Source organism: Pyrgilauda ruficollis, unplaced genomic scaffold (assembly GCF_017590135.1).
Source record: "Pyrgilauda ruficollis isolate IOZ18807 unplaced genomic scaffold, ASM1759013v1 scaffold161, whole genome shotgun sequence".
Lineage (NCBI taxonomy): Eukaryota > Metazoa > Chordata > Aves > Passeriformes > Passeridae > Pyrgilauda > Pyrgilauda ruficollis.
The window spans coordinates 240422-260676 of record NW_024514876.1 but is presented as its reverse complement, the minus strand read 5'-3'; the positions used below and the strand labels follow the sequence as shown (position 1 = coordinate 260676).

The following is a 20255-nucleotide window of genomic DNA, read 5'->3' as shown; positions in this document are numbered from 1 at the left end:
ATAAAGAGTCCATAAAGCCTCTGACTCTAAGGAAAGCACTTCTCTTGCTCTATTTAGAAGAGGCAGCACAGATATAAAGGGCCCCAGCACATATTTCTGTGTTTGTACAGATATCCCTGCTCCCGTGGGCTCTTTGCACTGGCAAAGTCTCACCGCCCTGCTTGCCTGTTCTTCCTGGGGAACTCCTGCCAGATTCCTCTGATGCCACGGGCTGACTGTGTGCTCAGATTATTTATTGAGAATAAGGCATGGAAAACATTGCCAAACATCCCCAGGTAGCTTCCCTCTCTTCTGTGAGGAGAATACAGCCTGATGAGTATTTCTGAGAAAAAGAATTGCAGCTCAAAGACTTTGCTCCCAGACTACAGGACTTCCCTGGGAGATTCTTGGCACCAGAGGTTCAGAGGTCAAATGCTTTGATGTCAGGAGTGAAATGTTTCTTCTCAAAACACTAAAATCTCAGAGTGAGCTGATGGTGAAATAAACTGCCTAAGCACAAGATCTCACAGGTGACTCATAGCTTATTTCTCAAAATTCAGAGCAAGAGCTGTTTAGGAGCTGTAATTATGGGTACAGACTGAGATCCCAATGATTAGTTTCTAAGTAAATAAGGATTCGTTATGCTACCACTGACAGCTTCCTTGAAAGGGAAGATATATTAGCCTCTCCTCTGGGTGAGGAGCTGGTTTTGGTTTATGTTAGTAGCCAAGAGCCTGATAGTTTTCATCTCAAAAGAAGCTGCTCCTGCAAACTTTCTAACCACAGATATACAGTGTTACATGGTTGAAGAGGTTACAAGGATAGAAGTAAAGAAGAACTCCTGCTCCATGGTGGTTTGCGTCCCAGGAGAAGAGGGTAGGAGATCTGAGCACCAGAGCTCTTCACAAAATACAGCTTGCTTTAGTCTTTGCCAAGAGTTTAGTCAGAAGTCTAATCAGAAGCAGCAAGGTTCAAGAAGGAAAGCCAAAAACATTTTGTGTTCTTAAAGATACAGTAAACTTCTTCTCATCTGTGCATGGGCAATTTTTCTAGCCAACTAGTTTTATGTCAGCTGAATGGTGAGATTATTGACCTGTTTCTAACACTGGGTTTGTTAACCAAAAGAATGGTGTTCTGCCATTGTCCACCCTTCTCAGTGCTGAAAATCTGGGATTTGACCATAACTCCCTGTCTGTGCCACCTTCCATTTAAATATCTACCACAAGGAAGATATTTGAGGGAATTTTTTCCTTATCATAAAGATCTGAAGAGACAGGGGTAGGTCTAGCTCAGAGAGAGAACACGCATACCCCTAAATGTTGTAACTGATTATATAGTAGGTATTATATTCACAGAATTTACATGAGGCCCTGTGTGAGACAGCCCTGATGCTGTTTTCTTATTTTCTTTTTTTCAGGGGCAGGAGAGTTGGCATTTTGTTTTATGTAACTTGTTTTTGGATAAAGTGGATAAGAGCAAGTAGTGCAGTATGAAGAAACCAGACACCAACCTAATTCACTTCCTCAGTGCTGCTCAAACTGCTCAAGTTTCTTTAGTTTAAAATAATTTCTTTTTAAAAAATATTCTTCTAAATTGGTTTTGCACAAATATTTACTCTAAACTGCTGATCTTTTTCATCCATCAATCAGAGCTTGGAAAGGTTGAGCAGGAATGTAATGTGTGTTTTTTCTTAGTAGATACAGTAAGCAGCTCTTTGAAAAGAATACAGCATCCTTGTTTTTTAAGAAAATGGATATTTATAAATTTTGAGGTCTTTTAAAAGTGGAATTACCACTAACAGCTTTATAAACATATAATCCAGATATACAAATTTGTACCCAGCATATCTACAGTTCACATGCAACCACAACATCAGAGTAAGGCGAAAGGCTTTAGCTGCAAATAATGGTTACCTTTGAAATATTTAACCCAAAGTTTCAGTATTCTCAATGGTCATAATGTGGTACACTAGTGTAAAATTCTGCTTAAAATATGGTATTAGTAGATGAAAGAAAAGATATAAGAAATGGGAGCAGGCACTATGCTTTTCTAAATCATCATCATTTGATACACTATAAATTTTGGTTGAAAGCGGGGATAATTTAAAGTGGGAATGTTCTTAAGTGTTCTTAAGACTTCTGGTGGTGCTATGGCAGTTTATTGGAAAACTTGAAACCAAAACAGTGATATTTTAGCTGTTGTGTTGAGAGTTCAATCTCTGCTGTGCCTGCTGGGACATTTGGTAATGACTGCTTTGAAAAAATATTTGAAACTGAGATCTAGCAATTTAATTTCAGGATTTACAGTAAGCTTGGAAGAAATCTTCCTCTGCAAATTGCTGCCCTCAACAAGGCACTGACCTTCTTGGACTGTCAGTGGGAAAGCCCCTCTTCTAAAACTGGTGAGCAGACTTCTGTGTATATCTATTTTTAGTCTCACATTTTATTTTGTAATCTTATTGTCTGTTCATACAGGTGTCCAACTCATTTTGCAAGAAAAATCAGTGACTATCAAAGTATTTATTTCTCTCCAAGTAGGGCACAAGGAAAATGTGCATTGTCAATTCCAAATGCAGGCTGACTAGGTGTGACCAGGGGAAGCCAGGATGAGAACAGAGCTGTGTGTGCTGACTAACAAACTGGATTTTCTGGATATTTGAGAGTCTCACAACATTACTCCTGTTTTATAGTCAGTGTTTGTTGTTGGTTTTTTTTCTGTAGACACATCTGTGGTAGTAAGACAGTTTGAGAGACACAAATCAAAACCATGCTGTCCTTTGGCTTTTTTCCCCCTGTGCTCTTTAATTGCCTCTGTAACCTCAAGCATCATCACCTTTTAAAGACTATGGTCTCATTGTGGAGCTGATTCTAAGCAGTTGCACCCACATTCCAATCAGTGACTTTCTCCAAACTCCTCTCCCATTGCTGCAGGGACTACTCAGAGCTGGGGGAGGCAGCAGAGTCCACATCCTCTGTGTCATGTTCGTGTGGGGGCACTGCTTGCCCACCTTTAACTCGTTTCCACTTCATTCTTCTGTTTTGAAACCATACTTTGACCTGGGTGATAGAGAGAAAATAATTACTTGTTGCCTCAACCTGAGCTGTATAAGCAGAGCTATGCATATGTGTGTAGACAGATAATTTGTGGAATTCTAGAAGAAAAGGTGAACAGAGTTTGACTAATCCATCTCTCTAACACAGACTGGAACAATTCTCTCTAAAATGCTCCACACAGATGTTCCTCTGAAACCCTCAAAGGTAGTACGAGTGCTTTGCCTAGAATCTGTCTTCATGTCAAATAAGGCACAGTGCCTCTCATGTATTTTTAACATCTAGGCCATCCAATCTAATGCTTCAGGAATTTTAATTTGCCTCACATAACTACACAATTCTTCTGCTGTCCACTTAGCCTTGATAAGGAAACCTGGACTGAGATGACAATGAGAGAATGGAAATACCTCTCTCCACAAACTCTGTATAATTGTCTTTGCTTATCACCTCAAAATACCACCTGACCCAGGAAGAATGCACGTATCAAATATTAATTCCAATAATTTCCTGTTAGTCAAAGTCTAAGGTAATATCCATATTCCATATGTAAACCTTGATATATCAACATGCACCAATGAATGGTGGTAAACAAGAACTCAGCAGAGACCAGTTATTACCAGGTCTATCATTAGTTGAGAGAAACGTAATTAAATAATTAACTACTTACAGAAACGTGTAATGAAGGTGTTGGAAAGAATGTGGAGGCTTTGTTTTAAAATACCTCTGTGCCATTGCAAAAGCAGACCCTTGAGTAACATAATCTGGTTTTTAGCATTAGGGAGAAGTTGTGGGGGAGGAAGGAGGAGCTGGGGAGGGTTTGGGAAGTACTTGTCTCTCGGTGAGATCCAGGTTCACTGCTATCTCGTATCTCCTCAGCCTTGTCAAGTAGTTGTGGTGGGCAAATTCAGCTTCCAGCTCCCTCAGCTGCTCCTTGGTGAAAGCTGTCCTTTCCTTCCGTGACTTGCTGCTGCTTTCTGCCTTGCTGGAGCTCTGGTTCTCTAAGGGGCAAGCACACTGGTTGATTTGATGTATGCTGATGTGGGTGAATCTTTAGAATCACAGACTCGTAGAACACCCTGAGCTGGAAGGGATCCACCTGGACCATCAAGCCCAATTCCTGGCCCTGTGCAGGACAACCCCAGACACACACCATGGGCCTTGAAAGCATTATCCAGATGCTTCTTGAACTCTGTTAGGCTTGGTGCTATGACCACTTCCCTGGGGAACCTTTTCACAATATCCAATCTAAACCTCTCCTGACAGAAATTCAGGCCATTTCTTTGTGTCCTGTCACTGGTCACCAGAGAAGAGATCAGTGCCTGCCCATCTGCTTCGCCCTGTGAGAAAACTCTAGGCTGTGATGAGGTCCCCTCCTGGTCTCCTCCAGACTGAACAAGACAGCTGATCTCAGCCATTCCTCATATGACTTCCCCTCTAGACCCTTCACCATCCTCACAGTGCTCCTCTGGATGCTCTCTAAGAGCTTTACATCTCTCTTCCATTGTGGTACCCAGAAGTGCCCCCAGAACTCGAGGTGAGGCTGCCCCACCAGTTTCTGCCCTTCAGAAACCCCTGTTTCTGCCTTATTGCTCGAGTTCTGGTTCTCTAAGAGGCAAACACACTGATGTGATTTGAGGTTATGCTGATGTGGGTGAGTTGCAGAGATCTAAATGACTCCTTGAAGTCTCAGTGGAAGCTTTAAGATGTTTCTTTATGCTCCCTTGAGCTCAGCATGGCTGAGTGGTGCTGCCAGCCTTGGTTCTAAGAGGACAGAGGTGGGACAGCCTGTGGTAATCACATCTCCTCTGAACAGAGAGAGACGTAATTCTCTCCCAGTATTTTCCTGAGAAGCTGTGAGAAAGCTCAGAGAAAAGAATGAGAAACAATTCTTATCTCCACTTGCTGCACCTGTTGTTGTGCACATGTGGAATGTGTTATGGAGATTTGTTTACCAAACGATGATTTTTTAATTAGACTCTAGTGATAGTGTTTTAGATTCATTAACTAATTAGATCCACATGTGTGTCATGACTGTCTGGTAAGAGTGATGGTGTGCACATGTGGAATGTGTTATGGAGATTTGTTTACCAAACGATGATTTTTTAATTAGACTCTAGTGATAGTGTTTTAGATTCATTAACTAATTAGATCCACATGTGTGTCATGACTGGTAAGGGTGATGAGTTTTACTTAATAGTATAGTATAATAAAGCAATTAATTAGCCTTCTACAATCATAGAATTAATACTAATTATCCCCCTTTCAGAGGCTCACTGCTATGATAACAGCTCAGTCAGGGTGAGCAGTGGTGTCAGAATTGCCTGGGTCTGCACAGGAGCTGTGGGAAAGAAGCTCTCAATCTTTGCTGCCACTGAAAGTTTCCTTCCCCACGTTTTTACTTTTATTCACCCTCCCCTGATCTACCATGCAGCAGGCAGCCAAGTGCATGCAGGATGTGAGGAGTGTAGGGTGCTCAGCTTTGGGGCAGGACATGAGAACAAACCACTCAGTGAGCACCCTCAGCTGTGGAGCATGGCCTGCAAATACTGGGGATGCAATAAAACAAGAAAAAGCAGAGAAACAGGGTTTTTTTGCCCAGACCCACCTTGAACACTCTGTTTTTTAACTTTTTCTAATCCTTGCTAAATGAAAACTACAAGCAGAGCTGGTGTCTGTGTATATGACTGGCCTCCGTATCATCCTTGTCATTGTGCTGTCCTGAAATACCTGTTTGTTATTCCTGTACATTTCTGCACTGTAGTCAAGAGTTGTATTTCAAAGCCAAATTTCAAGCCATAGCCAAAGTGATACTGTACTCATTATGATAATAAGCAAACACAAACTGACTTTGCCTGAGACTGTGGCAACCCTTTTTCATTTTTTAAATACTTTCTCATTTTTCTTCTTCTTCTTTTTATTTTGTTTTCTTTTCTCCTGTGTTTTTAAAATTGGTGCTCAAAGAATCTCCAAGCAATGCAAGGAAAAATGCATTTCTTTTAGTGAGCAAAGTCCAAACTGCCAGTGTTTCAGGGAGGCAGTTTTGTGAGCTCCTTGACTCTTTCTCCCCTCTTGCTAGACTCCCTAACTAAAACATGGTAGTAATATTTTTGTTATGCTGAGAATTAGTTACTTAATTTTTGTGTGTAACCAGTACACAATGCAGTTCTGTGTGTCCTAGAAAAATATTTCTACACAGAAATTTTAAGCAAAATGCTAACAACATGAGCACAATGTGCAGCTTCATCTTCTAGGTGTCATTTTCATGGCCAAAGTAGTAAAAATGGAGAAATCTGTGAGGTGTGGCTGTGGGCTTTGTGACTGATTGACCTTATCTGTGCCCATCAGAAAGGGAAACATCAAACACAGGTTTGGTGATGCACAAGGGACCAGTGTGTCACAGGCTGCAGCTGGAACTGCTTTCCACTCCAAGGGAATTTGGCTGGTTTGTTCCATGCTGCTTTTGCTACTTCAGAAATCCATAATTAGTCTCACTAACCCAAGGTTAGTAATGGGATGGGCTCTGATTAAACAAAATCCTGTCCTCTCACATGGATTCTGTAAAAAGTGCCTAGCCATCAACCTGTCCCACTTTCTTTTTCCTGTCAGGATCTAGGATTTCTGTCTGCCAAGATAAGCCATTTTAATTTAGCAGAAAAACTTGTGCTTTCTCAACCTTTCCAAGGTGAAACAAAGCCAAAGCTTTCTACAGATGTAAACTTACTATTACTATATTCCTGTCACTGCATAGTAGTGAGATTAATACTATTAAAATAGTTTCAGCTATTGATAGAAAATCTGCAATGAAAATGTGCAGGAACAAAACTCCACAAGTTTCTGCCCATGTTTTTGCCCACAGTTTAACAATCCCCTTTGTTACTGCAGACACACTATCACATTTCAAAGTGTGACTTTGAGGGAGCAGTGGGGAAGCAGGGAATTCACATTCTCTGAACAGAGAGAGACATAATTCTCTCTCACAGGTTTTTCCTGGAGAAGCACAGAGAGAAGAAGAGAAAACAATTCTTATCTCTTTTCTGTGCTTCTGTTGTTTTGCACATGTAGAATGTATTAAGAAGATTGTTTACCTGAAGGGAGTTCTTAATTAAATTCTAGTAATAATAGTTTATATTAATTGGCCTGTTGGGTCAAAGCTGTGTCCTAGCTGTCTAGAGACAGACACAGGTTTTTCTTTAGTATGTATCTTTTTATATTATAGTATAATTAATATATATATTTTATATTTATATTTAGTATCTTTAGTTCTTTAGTATGTATCTTTTATATTTATATTAGTATGTATCTTTTATATAATATAGTATAGTATCTCTTTAGTATAGTTATAATATACGATTAATGTAATATAATATCATTTTAATAAAGCAATTATTCAACCTTCTGAATCAATAAAATAAAATACCAATAATTTCCTGTGTTGGGGACTCCCTGTATATTACAAAGTTGAAGTGTGGATTTCTTGACTGGAATTTTGCCACCAGCTCCTGGGAGCCTTGGACTCGAGGGCTTCCCCTGGGGTGTGTGAGACACGTGGAGGGTGCAGCAACTCTCCAAAGCCTTCAGCACATGGCAGAAATTATAAACAAGTAGCAAATGCAAAGTACCTGAGAGCTCATCACAGCCCTGTGGGAAGGACTCCCTTTCCAAAGGGCAGTTTTCACAGTGGGAATAATTTAAAATGAATATTTGGATATTTCTGGGAGCAGAGCAGGGTGTGTAGCTTGGAATCTCTCATCCCCAATGTGTGCCACAGGGTATTGTCAAGAGAAAATCCTTATCCATGGCTTGAGGTTCTGTGAGATTCCAGAGGTGGAAATGCAGCCCAGCTGCTTCAGTTTTGACAACAGAACGTGATAAATGTGTGAAAGGACAAATCATCTTGGGTAGGTTTTTTCTACTGTACAGCCAGCTGAAAAAGAGGAAAGGAGAGGAAATTCAGGAAAGGAAAGTCAGGATAGGAAAAGGAAAATATGTGTCTCTCCCAAGGAGTGTGTCTCCTTCCAGGATCCCAAGCAGCTCCAGTGCTGGGTTGAATTTAGCAACTCCTCTCCCCAGGGATGCAGTGGTCACCAGAAGGAGGAAGCCCAGACCTCTCAGGGATGTCATTGCTTACAGCTCCCTGAAAGGAAGAGAGTAGGGGACAGCAGCAAGGATGAAAATAAAGTGTGAACAGTGCTAGTAAGAGAGAATAAAGGAACTTTCTTCTTCTATTTAAAACAGGGAGATGTGCTTTGGAATCAGTCTCTTTAAGGATAAAGACATCTCTCTAATATGAGATATCTCTAATGTGAAATCTGCTGTTTACCTATGACTAGCTGATGTTTTAATGAAAGTGTTGTTTACCTTTTAAATTATTTTTTTAGACTTCTTTGTATTTGGGAAAATTTTGCCTAAACATACTTTTTCAGTATAAATGAACTTAAATTCTATGGATGTCCACAAAACCTAGATATCAAGCCATTAATATTTTTATCTCTGCATTCTCTGCCTGTGAAATGAAGCTACTGGAAAATATTCTCCACGTGGTAGCAGGGCTGTGGGAAAAAGCACATTGTAGCTTGTAAGTGAATAACTATGGCATTTGAATGCATAGAAGCACCTTAAATTTTAACAACTTCCTAAGAAAAAACAATTTTATTCATATTTCACTGATTTGGATCTGAGATATCAGTAACTTAGAGTTTGTATAACTATGGAATTATTGATTTTTACACTACAAAGAATGTGTTTTGCTAGCTAGGATGACACCATGAAAACTATGAACTTTTCTGCACTTTTGCACATTGTACTCATGGGCAAACTTTTAGAACCTCCTGTTCTGAGGTTAAAATATTTAACATTTAGTGAGACCGAATAGAATTTATGTTTAAAGGAAGACTTTGCCTCTTGTACTTCTTACCATAAACTGAGATGTCAAATCCCCAGTATGACATTCAAATCCCCAGTATGACATTCCCTACTACCACAGGCAGCTCAAGGTGAGGGATCTTTGCTCTCTGCCATTCTCTTTTGCTCAGACCCATGGCAGGTGTGAAGGTGTAACTCCACATCCTAGGACTTCCAGTCCTGTGTGTACATGCCATGTGATTCCTGCTCACTCACAGCAAATGTGCATTGTGCTGGTGAGTAAAATGCCTAGCTCAGTACCCAAGATCTGCAGGAGTGAAATACAAAGACCAGAACAAGAATCAGACAGTTACAGTGCTGTCATTGTCTAAAGTTTCCCCAGGAAATATTATGAAATGTCTTGCTCAGCAGCTTTCTTTCTTAAGTCCCAGTCCCACCAGGTGTTCTCATTCCATCTCCTGCACTCTCCCACAACCCTGATTTCACATCACCTACCTGAGCTTTCCTTTTTCCTTCTGGATGGCTTTTTCTCAGAGTCACTTGTAGGATTTGCTGGTGCCTCATCATCTTCATCCACAGCCACACTCACTAGGCTGGTGCTGCTGCCCTCTGACTCTCCAGAAGCCAAGGCCAGCCCTGGGTTTGCTCCTCTAGTGGCCTCAGGTGCTGCCAGGTGCCACTCAGGGTGCTGGAATGAGGGGTGCTGCTCCTGCGGGAAGCTGTGAGGAGCTGGCACCAGGCAGGAGGCTGAGAAATCAGAGTAAGCAGCAAAATCTGCTTTTTGCTGGAAGGAGAATGGTGCTGCTGGATAGTGGCTGAGCCCTGGAGCTGCGCTCAGGTCGCTGTGGGAGCTCCTCACACAGCCCCAGAGCAGGGAGGGAGGCTGTGGGCTGCGCATGCAGCTGCTGCTGCTGGGATCCATCTGCTTCCAGTCCTGCCCACGCCTCAGGGCTCCTGCCTGCTGACAGCTCAGCCTCCAGAAGCAGAAGAGAAGCAGAGGGAAGCTCTTCCAAATTTGACAGAGTAGGTCTCCTCCCTAAACAACAGTTTGCTCGCGGGTTTGATGCTGCTGAAGGTTTGCTGCTTTAGGAGCTCTGGTTCTAAAGGTCGTCATTGCCAAGCAGATTTAGGCAGGGATTGCCATGAGCTGCTTCCTTGTGAAGGGCTGGGCATGAGTGAAACACTTTTTAAATACTGTGCTGGGGAGACAGTGACAAGTTTGTGAAGTGAAATGTGAGCGAGGGGAGGGAGGGGTTAACACACATCCCCTCAGCCCCTCCAACCAAAGCAAAGCAGGCAGCTATTAATCATCTGAAACCTTATATGCACATCTAATGGGATTTGCAGATGGAGCCTTTTAAAGAAACAATGTCTGTATTTTTTTTTTTTAAGGGAAAGAGCAGCACACCAAAAAAAAAAAAAAAAAAAGTCTTTAATGTTTCCTTGTAACACTATGAAGTTATTTTTATTGCACTGTTAACAAAATTATCCTTCTTGGGTTTAGAAAAAGCCCTAAAACAGGATGCAATAGACACCAAATTTCAAGAACTAAAGTGGGAAATAGAAGTAAGAAAAGACTTCACTAATTATACATAATTTAAGGCCAAATCCTGAGGTTAAAAAAATTATTAAACCTGGCTTGTACACACATGCAAGTTTTTGAGTGATGTTTGTTTGTTTTGTTAGATTTGTAACACATGTATTTGCTGAGGGTTGGAGTTTGCTGCCAGTGGCAGTTATTCTTTCTGTATTCTACTTTCTAGGGAATTTTCAATACACCCTCCTGCAAGGAAATCTCCTTATTTTATGCCAATGAAAGACGTGTTTTTCATCTTTTGCTGAACATTTTATAGTTTTTCCTAACAGAAAGCAGATTTTTTTTAGAGTCTAGAGCCATCCCAGCTGAAAAGACATGAACAGGGAATCTGTTCTCAATCCCTTTTTCCCAGAAGTGTGGCAGCTGAGAATGCCCCAAACCCTGCTATGCCAGGGTTACTGCAACTCCTCCCCAGGTTGTTCTCCATATTTTTAATGACAATTTAGGTGTGCATGTGTCCCATGTTTCCAGAACCTGCTTGCAACCATTTCAAATACTCCCCCAGGCCTTGCTCCACGTTGTGGGTGCCTCTTTCCCTTCTCCCACCACTGCTTGTCTCAGGAGCACAGAGATTTAACAGACACGAGGTCTTCATTTTCCACAGGAGCTGAAGTGATACTGAAGTTATTTTGGTTTTTGTAAAGTTCAGAAATGTGAAATTTCATGGAATCTGGATGAGGTGGGGAATGTGTTTATCCTGTTGTGTCTGTTGGTTTTTAGAACTTGGCCTTTTCCAGGAAATCAAATTATTTTAGATTAAATCCTTCTAAACAAGAACATCAAATCCCTTTCTATCACAGGAATTTAAATTTTCATGCAAAATACTCAATATCTGATAGCTAATTCATTCTCTAGGAAGAACTCACCTAAATACTTAAATCTGTTGCATTAAATAGTAACCATTTAAAATAACTTCATACTCTCAGGCAGGAGGAAGACCCCTGGATTGCTCTTTTTTTGAAAAGTCAGGTTATGATGAATTTGTGAATGCTGCAAGTGTTTCAGGCACTGGCAGGATCTAAGTCAGAGTCCAGGACGTTTTGCCAGTGTGGAATATTTAATTTATATTCTGTCTGTGTGTGTATGTGTTCACTTATATGGGTTACTAGTGGTCTGCATGAATTCAGACTAAATCTGTTTTTCAGTCCTGTCTTTAGTCTACAAAAAGATCTCTCTAATTAGCACTTAGATGGGTTACTTGCACTTTACTTACATGGGTTGCTTACATTTAACTTACATGGGTTACTTGTGGTTTGCATGAATTCATACTAAGTCTCTTTTCAGTCCTGCCTTCAGTCTACAAAAAGATCTCTGCAATTTTCACTTCCATGGGTTTCTTACACTTCACTTCCATGGGTTTCTTACACTTCACTTCCATGGGTTTCTTACACTTCACTTCCATGGGTTTCTTACACTTCACTTCCATGGGTTCCTTACACTTCACTTCCATGGGTTTCTTACACTTCACTTCCATGGGTTTCTTACACTTCACTTCCATGGGTTACTTACACTTCACTTCCATGGGTTACTTACACTTCACTTCCATGGGTTACTTACACTTCACTTACATAGGTTACTTGTGGTTTGCATGAATTCAGACTAAGTCTCTTTTCAGTTCTGCCTTCAATCTACAAAAAGATCTCTCTAATTAGCAAACATTCATCCTTGCAGGGAGAGAAGAAAGGAGAATTGTCCCTTAGTCCCAACCCCACTTGGGTCAGGGTCAGCTTTAGGCCTCTGAGCAGGCCTGACTGGATCCCCACATCATCTCCTGTCCCGTTAAACCGCTCGGGCCCTGATCTCCTCATGGAGCTCTCTTGCTGTTATTCCTGCAGCCCCAGATGTTAAAAATAGCTTAGAAACTGTTGTAAAATAGTTGATAATTGTTAAGCATGTACTGTTAGTTTGGTTGTGATATTGTAAAAGGGGTTAAAAGGGTGGTTATAAGAAATTACACCTAAGTAAAGTGCACCACTCCCCGAGCAAAATGCGCCAGCCTGGACAGAATTGTAATGGGCCAATCAAGCACCTAAAACTGGATTTGCATGAAGGATCCAAAAAGAAACCAATCCAAAGGGACAAAAAACAGTATAAAAAGGGGCTTCTGACCCAGGGAAGCTGTGCTGCTCCACCTGGAACATCGGGGACATCGCTGCTGAAGCAGACCCAGAGCTGGCGCTGCAGCATCCTCGACGGGATCGCTCCTGCTCGGCCTGCGGGCCCCCTGGCTTTAGGCCTCTCTTTTTATTACAATAAATGCTGAAATCACTTTAGTACCGGGAGTCTGGTCCCGTTTTTAACACCAGATGTGGGAACAGGAGATGGCTTCTTTCTGGGAGGAATTTCTCCCTCCTGCCCAGCCTAGACCTCCCTGGGTGCAGCTTAAGGCTGTGTCCTGTTCTCCTGTCCCTGGTACCTCAGAGGAGAGGCTGTTCCCTGAAATGCTGAAATCTCTTCAGTACCAGGAGTCTGGTCCCATTTTTAACACCAGTGGCTGTGTCCTGTTCTCCTGTCCCTGGTGCCTGGGAGGAGAGGCTGTTCCCTGAAATGCTGAAATCACTTTAGTACTGGAGTCTGGTTCCATTTTTAACACCAGTGGCTGTGTCCTGTTCTCCTGTCCCTGGTGCCTGGGAGGAGAGGCTGTTCCCTGAAATGCTGAAATCTCTTCAGTACCAGGAGTCTGGTTCCATTTTTAACACCAGTGGCTGTGTCCCTGGTGCCTGGGAGGAGAGGCTGTTCCCTGAAATGCTGAAATCACTTCAGTACCGGGAGTCTGGTCCCTTTTTTTTAACACCAGATGTGGGAAGAGGAGATGTCGCTGTTATTCCTGAGCCCCAGATGTGGGAACAGGAGATGTCGTGGCCTTTCCCGGCCTGGGAACGCCCGGGCCCCGCGGGGCTCCCTCACGCCGGCAGCTGCCGCTGTCACTCGGCGCCTCAGCGGGGGCCGGGGCCGCTGCATCTTCCTGACACTTTTCTCCTGAAACAACAACAACCAGCTCCTCCTGCCCGGCCCCGTTTGGTGCCTGAGGCTGCCACCTTTAACCTTCAGAAAGTCAACATTTCTGCGGTCAAGCACTGAGAAATGGATGGGGAAAACGGCATGACGGAGGTGGGTTCTTGTGAGGAGCGCTCCCGTAAGGAGGCAGAGATTTAGCCTTGATTTTGGTAGGAAAATTAATCCACAAACATCAGAAGTTTATGTCTAGAAAGGAGACAGAGGACTCCTTTGGCTTTATTCCAATAAAGGGAGAGGCCATGGGGCACTCCCCTGGGGTCTCTCAAATTTTTGGAGGTAGCAGCCTCCCTTTTAATCCTAATTTCCCACATTTCCCTCTCTCTTTCTCCATTGGCTGAGGTACTTGAAAGGTAAAAAATTCCCGATACGCCTGATACCAAAAATTTCCCTCTAATGTATAACCTTCCCTTTTAATTTTTTAATTCTTACAGAATTTCGGTGTTTTTCTTCCCCATTGTTTCTGTCAACTTTCAATGTTTAATTTCATTCATCAGCAAACCTAACATTTATTTATAAAAGCAGATATCTTTTTCCATCCATCAATCAGTGGAATCCTTCCCATTGTTTCTTTTATCTCCCAGTGCTAGTTTTATCTACCAGCAGACCCACAGCTTGTTTGTAAAGACAAATCTGCTATTCCTCTCAATTTTTGTCTCTGTCCATTGTGGGATTTCCCCAGGTAAGGAGCAGAGCCAGGAGCAGACCCTTCTTCTGCCCTCTGCAGACCCAGCAGGTGAAAAACACGTTCAGTTTCCTGTGAAAATTTAAAAAGTTCAACAAAGAACAATAGGAGATAAAGATTGTGGAGTAAAGGTTGTTATGTCAGGGTGCATCTCGGCACTCAGCCAAGAGCACACTGATTTTTGGGGATACCCCTTAAATACCTTTTCTATTACACCAGCTTGTTGCATATTCATAAACAATTATGTATAGCAAACTTTTTCTTTCAACTAGTTTCTATGTTCTAAGAACTGTTTAGCATGGTTCTTTGGATTTGCCTTTTTTTGGTTGTGGTTTTAGTTTATTTTTATTTTTTATTATTTTATTTTTTTATTTATTTAGTTATTTTTATTTTTGGGTTTTGGTCTACACTGTCTTCAGAAGGTGAGTGCTGGTATAGCTGTAGTAGGTGTCTTTTTCATATGTTTTTTTGGATGTTATCCCATCCAAGCAGGCATTTTAAAACAAGCAGACTTAATATCAGCTATTTCACTAAGCTTAATTAACAACAGAAATAAAAAGCTATATTTTTATAAAAAAGTTATTTTAACACTACACATATAAACCCTATTTTTATGTTTGCCAAAAGCCAATATTATAATGTGTATCTATAAGAGAGAGGAGAATGGGGGTGCAGCAGCTGTGAGAGCTGGGGAGGAAATGCCAAGCCCAGAGATGGGCTCTGTGTATCTAAGATTTTAATAGTAATTTTAATTGTTTTCTCAGCCTTTCTGGGGGAAGAAAAGAACAGAAGAAGTGTAATGTTGGAACCCTGGTCACTGAGAATTGGAGACTTTCTGTGCTGCCAGGCACTGACCCCCAGGAGAACACTGCATTGACCTGAGGCCATGGAGAAAGCTTCCAAAATGGAATGAAAGAGCTGGGATTGTGGGTGTGGAGTTTGAATAGAGGAGTGTGATATCACAGGGTGGGAAACTTAGAGTTGAAGGGTTTAGAATATAGGAATATATATAGAGGAGGTTTTGGGGTGGAGGCTGGTCTTTCTTCTTCTCCTTCTTCTCCTTCTCCATGGGTTTGGGTGGTTTTGTGTAATTAGATATAAAAATCCACATTGCGGGGCAGAGGTGGTTGGTTATTGGGTTAAAAGAGAAAATAATTTAGGTGTAATTTCTTAATTGGACAGTTTATCCTTAAAAGGCCTTGCAGAGAGAGATGGGGCTCCATTTTAGTTTGTTGGAGTGCAGTGCTGCAGAACTCAGGATTTGTGAGGGTGTAACATGGATAAAAACTAATAAACATCTGAGTGCCAACAAGAAATACCACCTCACACATTTAATCACAACCCTGGCAAAAAGAAGTAAAAACTCAACAGTGTAAAGCTTAGGCTAATAGAGGCAGAGAACCAAGAAAGGAAAAATTATCTTCTACCAACAAAAGTTAGAGAGGCATGTGATTAAAGAATGCTGTTAAAAAACATCAGATATTGGACAAAATGGCATGAAATATTAACATGCATTTTGATGTAATGCCATGTGACATATTAGTCGTGTTTAAAAGGCCTGTATTTGCAGAAAATCATTATTAGATTTTTGATAATTTGAAGGAGGAGATTTAGAGAGGAAGTCTGCATTTCTTCTTAAAAAAATAAATTACAAAGCAGCTATTTTGTAACAGTGACATCACAGTTGCATGATGTCTTTACCTCTCTTCTCCCTAAACTTTTAAGAACAAGTTTCCAGTCAATTTGTAGGGAATTTTGAAGCACAAATGATATGTAATGTCAGAGAAATAGTGTTGAAGAGAAGGTGCCAAACAACCAGCTCCTGGATCTGCAGCAGTGAAATGAAAATCTGAAGTTAAATGAGTAAATAAAGCTTTTGGCTGCAAAGATTTGACCTGAAACGTGTTCCACTTACTGAGAGGAGTGCCTGCCTTGCTCTGCAGCTGGCATCACCACCACAAGCATTTCTAATTTAATGATAATGTTTCCCTTAGCACTAAGTCAATATTTCCGGGATTAATTAAATTTGATGGCTTCACAGTAGTGAAGGAGAAAAAAAAAAAAGAAATCCTACTTCAGGTAGAGGAAACATCAAGAAGTGTAAGAGACAGTTTACTTGATAATTTATCTTAGGACAGAGAGCAGTAGAAGCAAAAAGCAGAAGAAAGAGGGATCCAGCTTTAAGTTTGCAGATATACTAAAAGGAAAAAAAAATCACTAGCTGGAAGCTGCTGTCATGTTGCACAATGTTTTGTTCCTAAAAAATTGACATGAAATCATTTAAAAGAAAAAAAAAAAGGGTGCTGTCACTGAAATTGGGAAATTAGACACAATAAATCCTAGGATGGGTAGATGCATACATGTTTTTCTTGCACCTTAGATCTGTTCCCACTTAATTGGGATTATTTTACATAATTGATTTAAAACATTCTCTTTTGGTTTCTCTCTACTATGAAAAGTGAGTATGAATGCAAATAGGTAAATTTTTATAATATTGATTGAAATTTAGCAATTACAGGAAGCAAAGCATGCTCCATTTTTTCAGCAGCTGTGTGCTGCTAAGGGAGCAAAGATCTTGGCTTGCAAGTCTGGGCACATCTTCTGTATCCCTTGCTTGTCTCTCCTCTTGAAGTTCTTTTTGTAGATTTTAGGCCCAGCATCATGTAAAAATGAGGGATATCCCTCCCTTAAAAGGCCATAAAAGAAAATAGTGTCTCAGCTACAACATTTATCCTTAAGACAGGAAAGACCATTTGCCAAAACTTTGATAAATCATCTTTTTTAATGACTCCTGTCTTTATGTTGTGCTTGCTATTGTAGCTGTTTCATGGAGAGCTGAATGTCCTGAGCAAGGTCCAAGGCAGTGAAACTTTCTATTAAATCAAGAATATTTTGTAAGGTCAGCAAAGGAACAGTTAAAGAGTTTGACTGGCAGATCATTTGAAAAATACAAAATTAGCTCAGCTTTTGGCAGATTGCAAAACTCTTCTGTTCTTTTCATCAGATAACATGAAAGAAACAGGAATCATGGCAAGGAACAGAGAGGAGCAGAACACTCAGCCTTTTAAAACCATTTTGTGTGGCTATGGATTAACAAATCTATATTTTGAGGCAAAGCAGAGTGCAACATTTTTGAGTTTTTGTTGTATTAAGAATCCCATCTGTTTCTGGAGATCCTAACAACTACATTTGTAGGATTATCTGACAAGTGATAAACCTCTAAATTTCTTCAGTGCCAAGAGATCTGCACTGCTTCTCTTGAGACCTCCCTTTGCCTGTAATGCTTCAGTAGAGCTAGTTAAATTAAAGGCAAAATTAAATTAAATTAAATTGAAATTAAAGGTTAAATTAAATGAAAATTTTGTAAAGGATTTTTAGAGGAGCCAGAATTCATTCCTCTGTTGAATGACTGTAATAGAAAATTTTTTTTGTTTCCTAAATTATAAAAGCATTCATTAAGTTATTACTATGTGGAATGTAGTCACAGAACGTTTTGAACAGATCTGAGTAAATTCCAATATTCAAGGTGTCCTATGTGATCCTGTCTAGTAATTAAAGTTCAGTCAGTTGCCTTTTTTTTAGGGAATTCTGCTGAAACCACAGAACAAATTGTGTTGTATTACACCTTAGAACTAGAACAACACTGGCTGGTTTCTGTTCAGTTTCAGTTCTGTTTTCCTGGCAGCAAAAGAGCAGGAATTGTGAAGGAATGAATTGGTGTGGGGGAGCATCTCCCTCTATTGGTACATTTTAAAATACAATGTAACCGTGGCTCCCATTTCATTGCGCCAGTTCCACTGGGTTTGGAACACCTTTGTTCCATGAAAAAAGTGAATTTACACTGAGCAGTGAATTTACACTGTGAGAAGTGAATTTACACTGAGCAGTGGATTTGCTCTGTGAAAAGTGAATTTATACTGAGCATCTTGTCCTGAAATAAAGGCCTGAGGGATGCAGGTTGAGTCTGCTGGTGAGAGCTGGGGTTCTGTGCTGGCCTCCTGTCAGCAGTGGAGAGAGAAACACAGGGACTCGATGTGGTTGGATTAACTTGGATAAATTAATCCAAATATATTGTGGACTACAATTAAATTTGGATTAATTTGGATAAATTAATCAAAATTTATTGTGGAGTGCAATTCTTATTTACTATTTTAAGGAGACTAGTAATGTTCTACTCCAATTATCGAGTTAAAGATCACATCAACAAACTCACACATTTTGCTTGCAGAAGTCTGATGTCATTTGCTTTTTCTGGTAAATTCGTTTGATTTGATCTTCTTGCAATCTTGATTTAGTTCTCATAGTTCAGTTTGCTCTTGCCAAGGCATTCTGTTATCAAATCTCTTGTGCTAAGCAGGTGCAAAGTCCATCATCTGTCCTGTGTCCCCCAACACCTCCCTCTGGAGCCAAAGCCTTAGAGCAAGTTTTCCTTGCTCCATTGCCTGATGATCTGTCCTCCAAGGATACAGAAAATTGATTTTGCCATGCAGGATGTGGATCTTGGAATTCAGAAAGGGCAGCTGAATGCAGCATCCTCATGTTACACGGGTCATCATCATATCAGTTTATATATGATAAGTATTCATTATATATATAATATATAAATAGAATATATATAAGATAAATAATATATAATAAATATAATATACAATAAATAGAATAAATAGAATAAATGTAACATAAGATAATAAATGTAATATAATATATAGAATATATATTATAGAATATATAATATAGGATATATTATTACTTATAATTATAATTATATAGTATATATTATAATCATACAATATATATTACATAACAATATTTAAATAATTACATAATATATAATATATTTATATAATATATAAATAACTACATATATTATATATTTTAATTATAATATACAATATAGATTATATATATAAAACATATTTCATATAAAAACTATATATATATACATATACATACATACATATATATAGATATAATATTCATATATAAACTCCTTGGTTTGTATGTAGCCAATAAAACCTTTTTCCTCTCTGAATTTTTGTGTAAGTGTGCTGGTCACGAGCAGAGTTTGCTTTGGAAAATAATTTGCAGAAGTCGTTTTAGCTTGCTGCCTTTGCATAAAATAGCAATTGAGGATTTTTCGAAGGATACTTTCTTTTCAAGCCACGAGGTGGAGACATCTACCTGCAATTCCGGGTGAAGAAAAAACCTCTACGTTGTGGCTGAGGTTTAAATAAAATGCTGCCTTCCCCTCCCCTCCTTCCACTTAGAAATAAATAAAATAAATCAATAGATAAGAATAGGCTGAAAGTATGAGATGCTTTATCAAGCACCTCCATTATTCTTTTGGTTTTCATAAGAAAAATTTAAAAAATAATGGAATTGCAGCACCTGTCCACTGCTTGTGTGAATTTCCATGGATTTTCCATCATCTGTTCCACAGGATTTGCTTCCCAACCCTCAGGATGCAGCTGAGAGCTGGAGGATGCTTCCAGCAAGAAAAACCAGCCAGGAACCCCTTGGTGTGAGAGAAGCCCACACCTGGGCACAGGGATAAATAAATAAATTAATAAATAAGAAATATATTAATTGAAAAATTCCCAGCTGGAGCAATTCTTGTAGGAAGTGCCAGTGCTGAAGTGCAGAGCCAACAAAAGCACACCAGGTCAGACACCCACCCTGCAGCTAATGGCAAGGGAGGAGGGAAATCGTGGCTTCAGACAGGAGTTATAAAAATGATTTTTAAATGTAAAGGATTTATAAAATTTAAATTTTGTAAATTTTTAAATTTAAAATATATACATTTATACATTTATAAAAAATTATAAATTTAAAATATATGAGTTTATAAATTTATTAAACAGGATTTTTATAAATCCTGGGTTTTATTCAAACTCAGCATTTATAAAGAGAGAATTTTGGAGACCTTTTTTTGCAGTGAAACAAGGGCAAGCTCAGGAGCAGGAGCACATTCAGGATCCCTGAGCCTTGTGGGGCCTTTGTGAGCAGGGACAAGGCTGTCCCCAGATTTGCTGAATTCATGTTCCCCTCTCCTTGGCTGCAGTCCTTG

The 20255-nt window shown here is 40.0% G+C and overlaps 1 protein-coding gene across 1 annotated transcript; it reads right to left on the bottom strand.

The window, feature by feature from the left end:
* Nucleotides 1–2845: 2845 nt before the first annotated feature.
* On the bottom strand, nucleotides 2846–9822 carry MEOX1 (mesenchyme homeobox 1). Its single transcript, XM_041463020.1, has 3 exons — nucleotides 9387–9822; nucleotides 3858–4027; nucleotides 2846–3035 (listed from the first exon to the last, which is right to left on the bottom strand). The coding sequence occupies exons 1-3, from the start codon at nucleotides 9811–9813 to the stop codon at nucleotides 2913–2915; spliced, it is 720 nt and encodes a 239-aa protein (XP_041318954.1). The 5' UTR covers nucleotides 9814–9822; the 3' UTR covers nucleotides 2846–2912.
* Nucleotides 9823–20255: the final 10433 nt, after the last annotated feature.

Coding starts and splice junctions, on each gene's coding strand:
- MEOX1 (XM_041463020.1), bottom strand. CDS start 9,813: ATGGATCCCAGCAGCAGCAGCTGCATGCGCAGCCCACAGCCTCCCTCC. Junction 4,028..9,386: donor AAGGAAAAAGGAAAGCTCAG/GTAGGTGATGTG, acceptor CTTGCCCCTTAG/AGAACCAGAGCTCCAGCAAG. Junction 3,036..3,857: donor TGGATCTCACCGAGAGACAA/GTACTTCCCAAA, acceptor TCTATCACCCAG/GTCAAAGTATGGTTTCAAAA.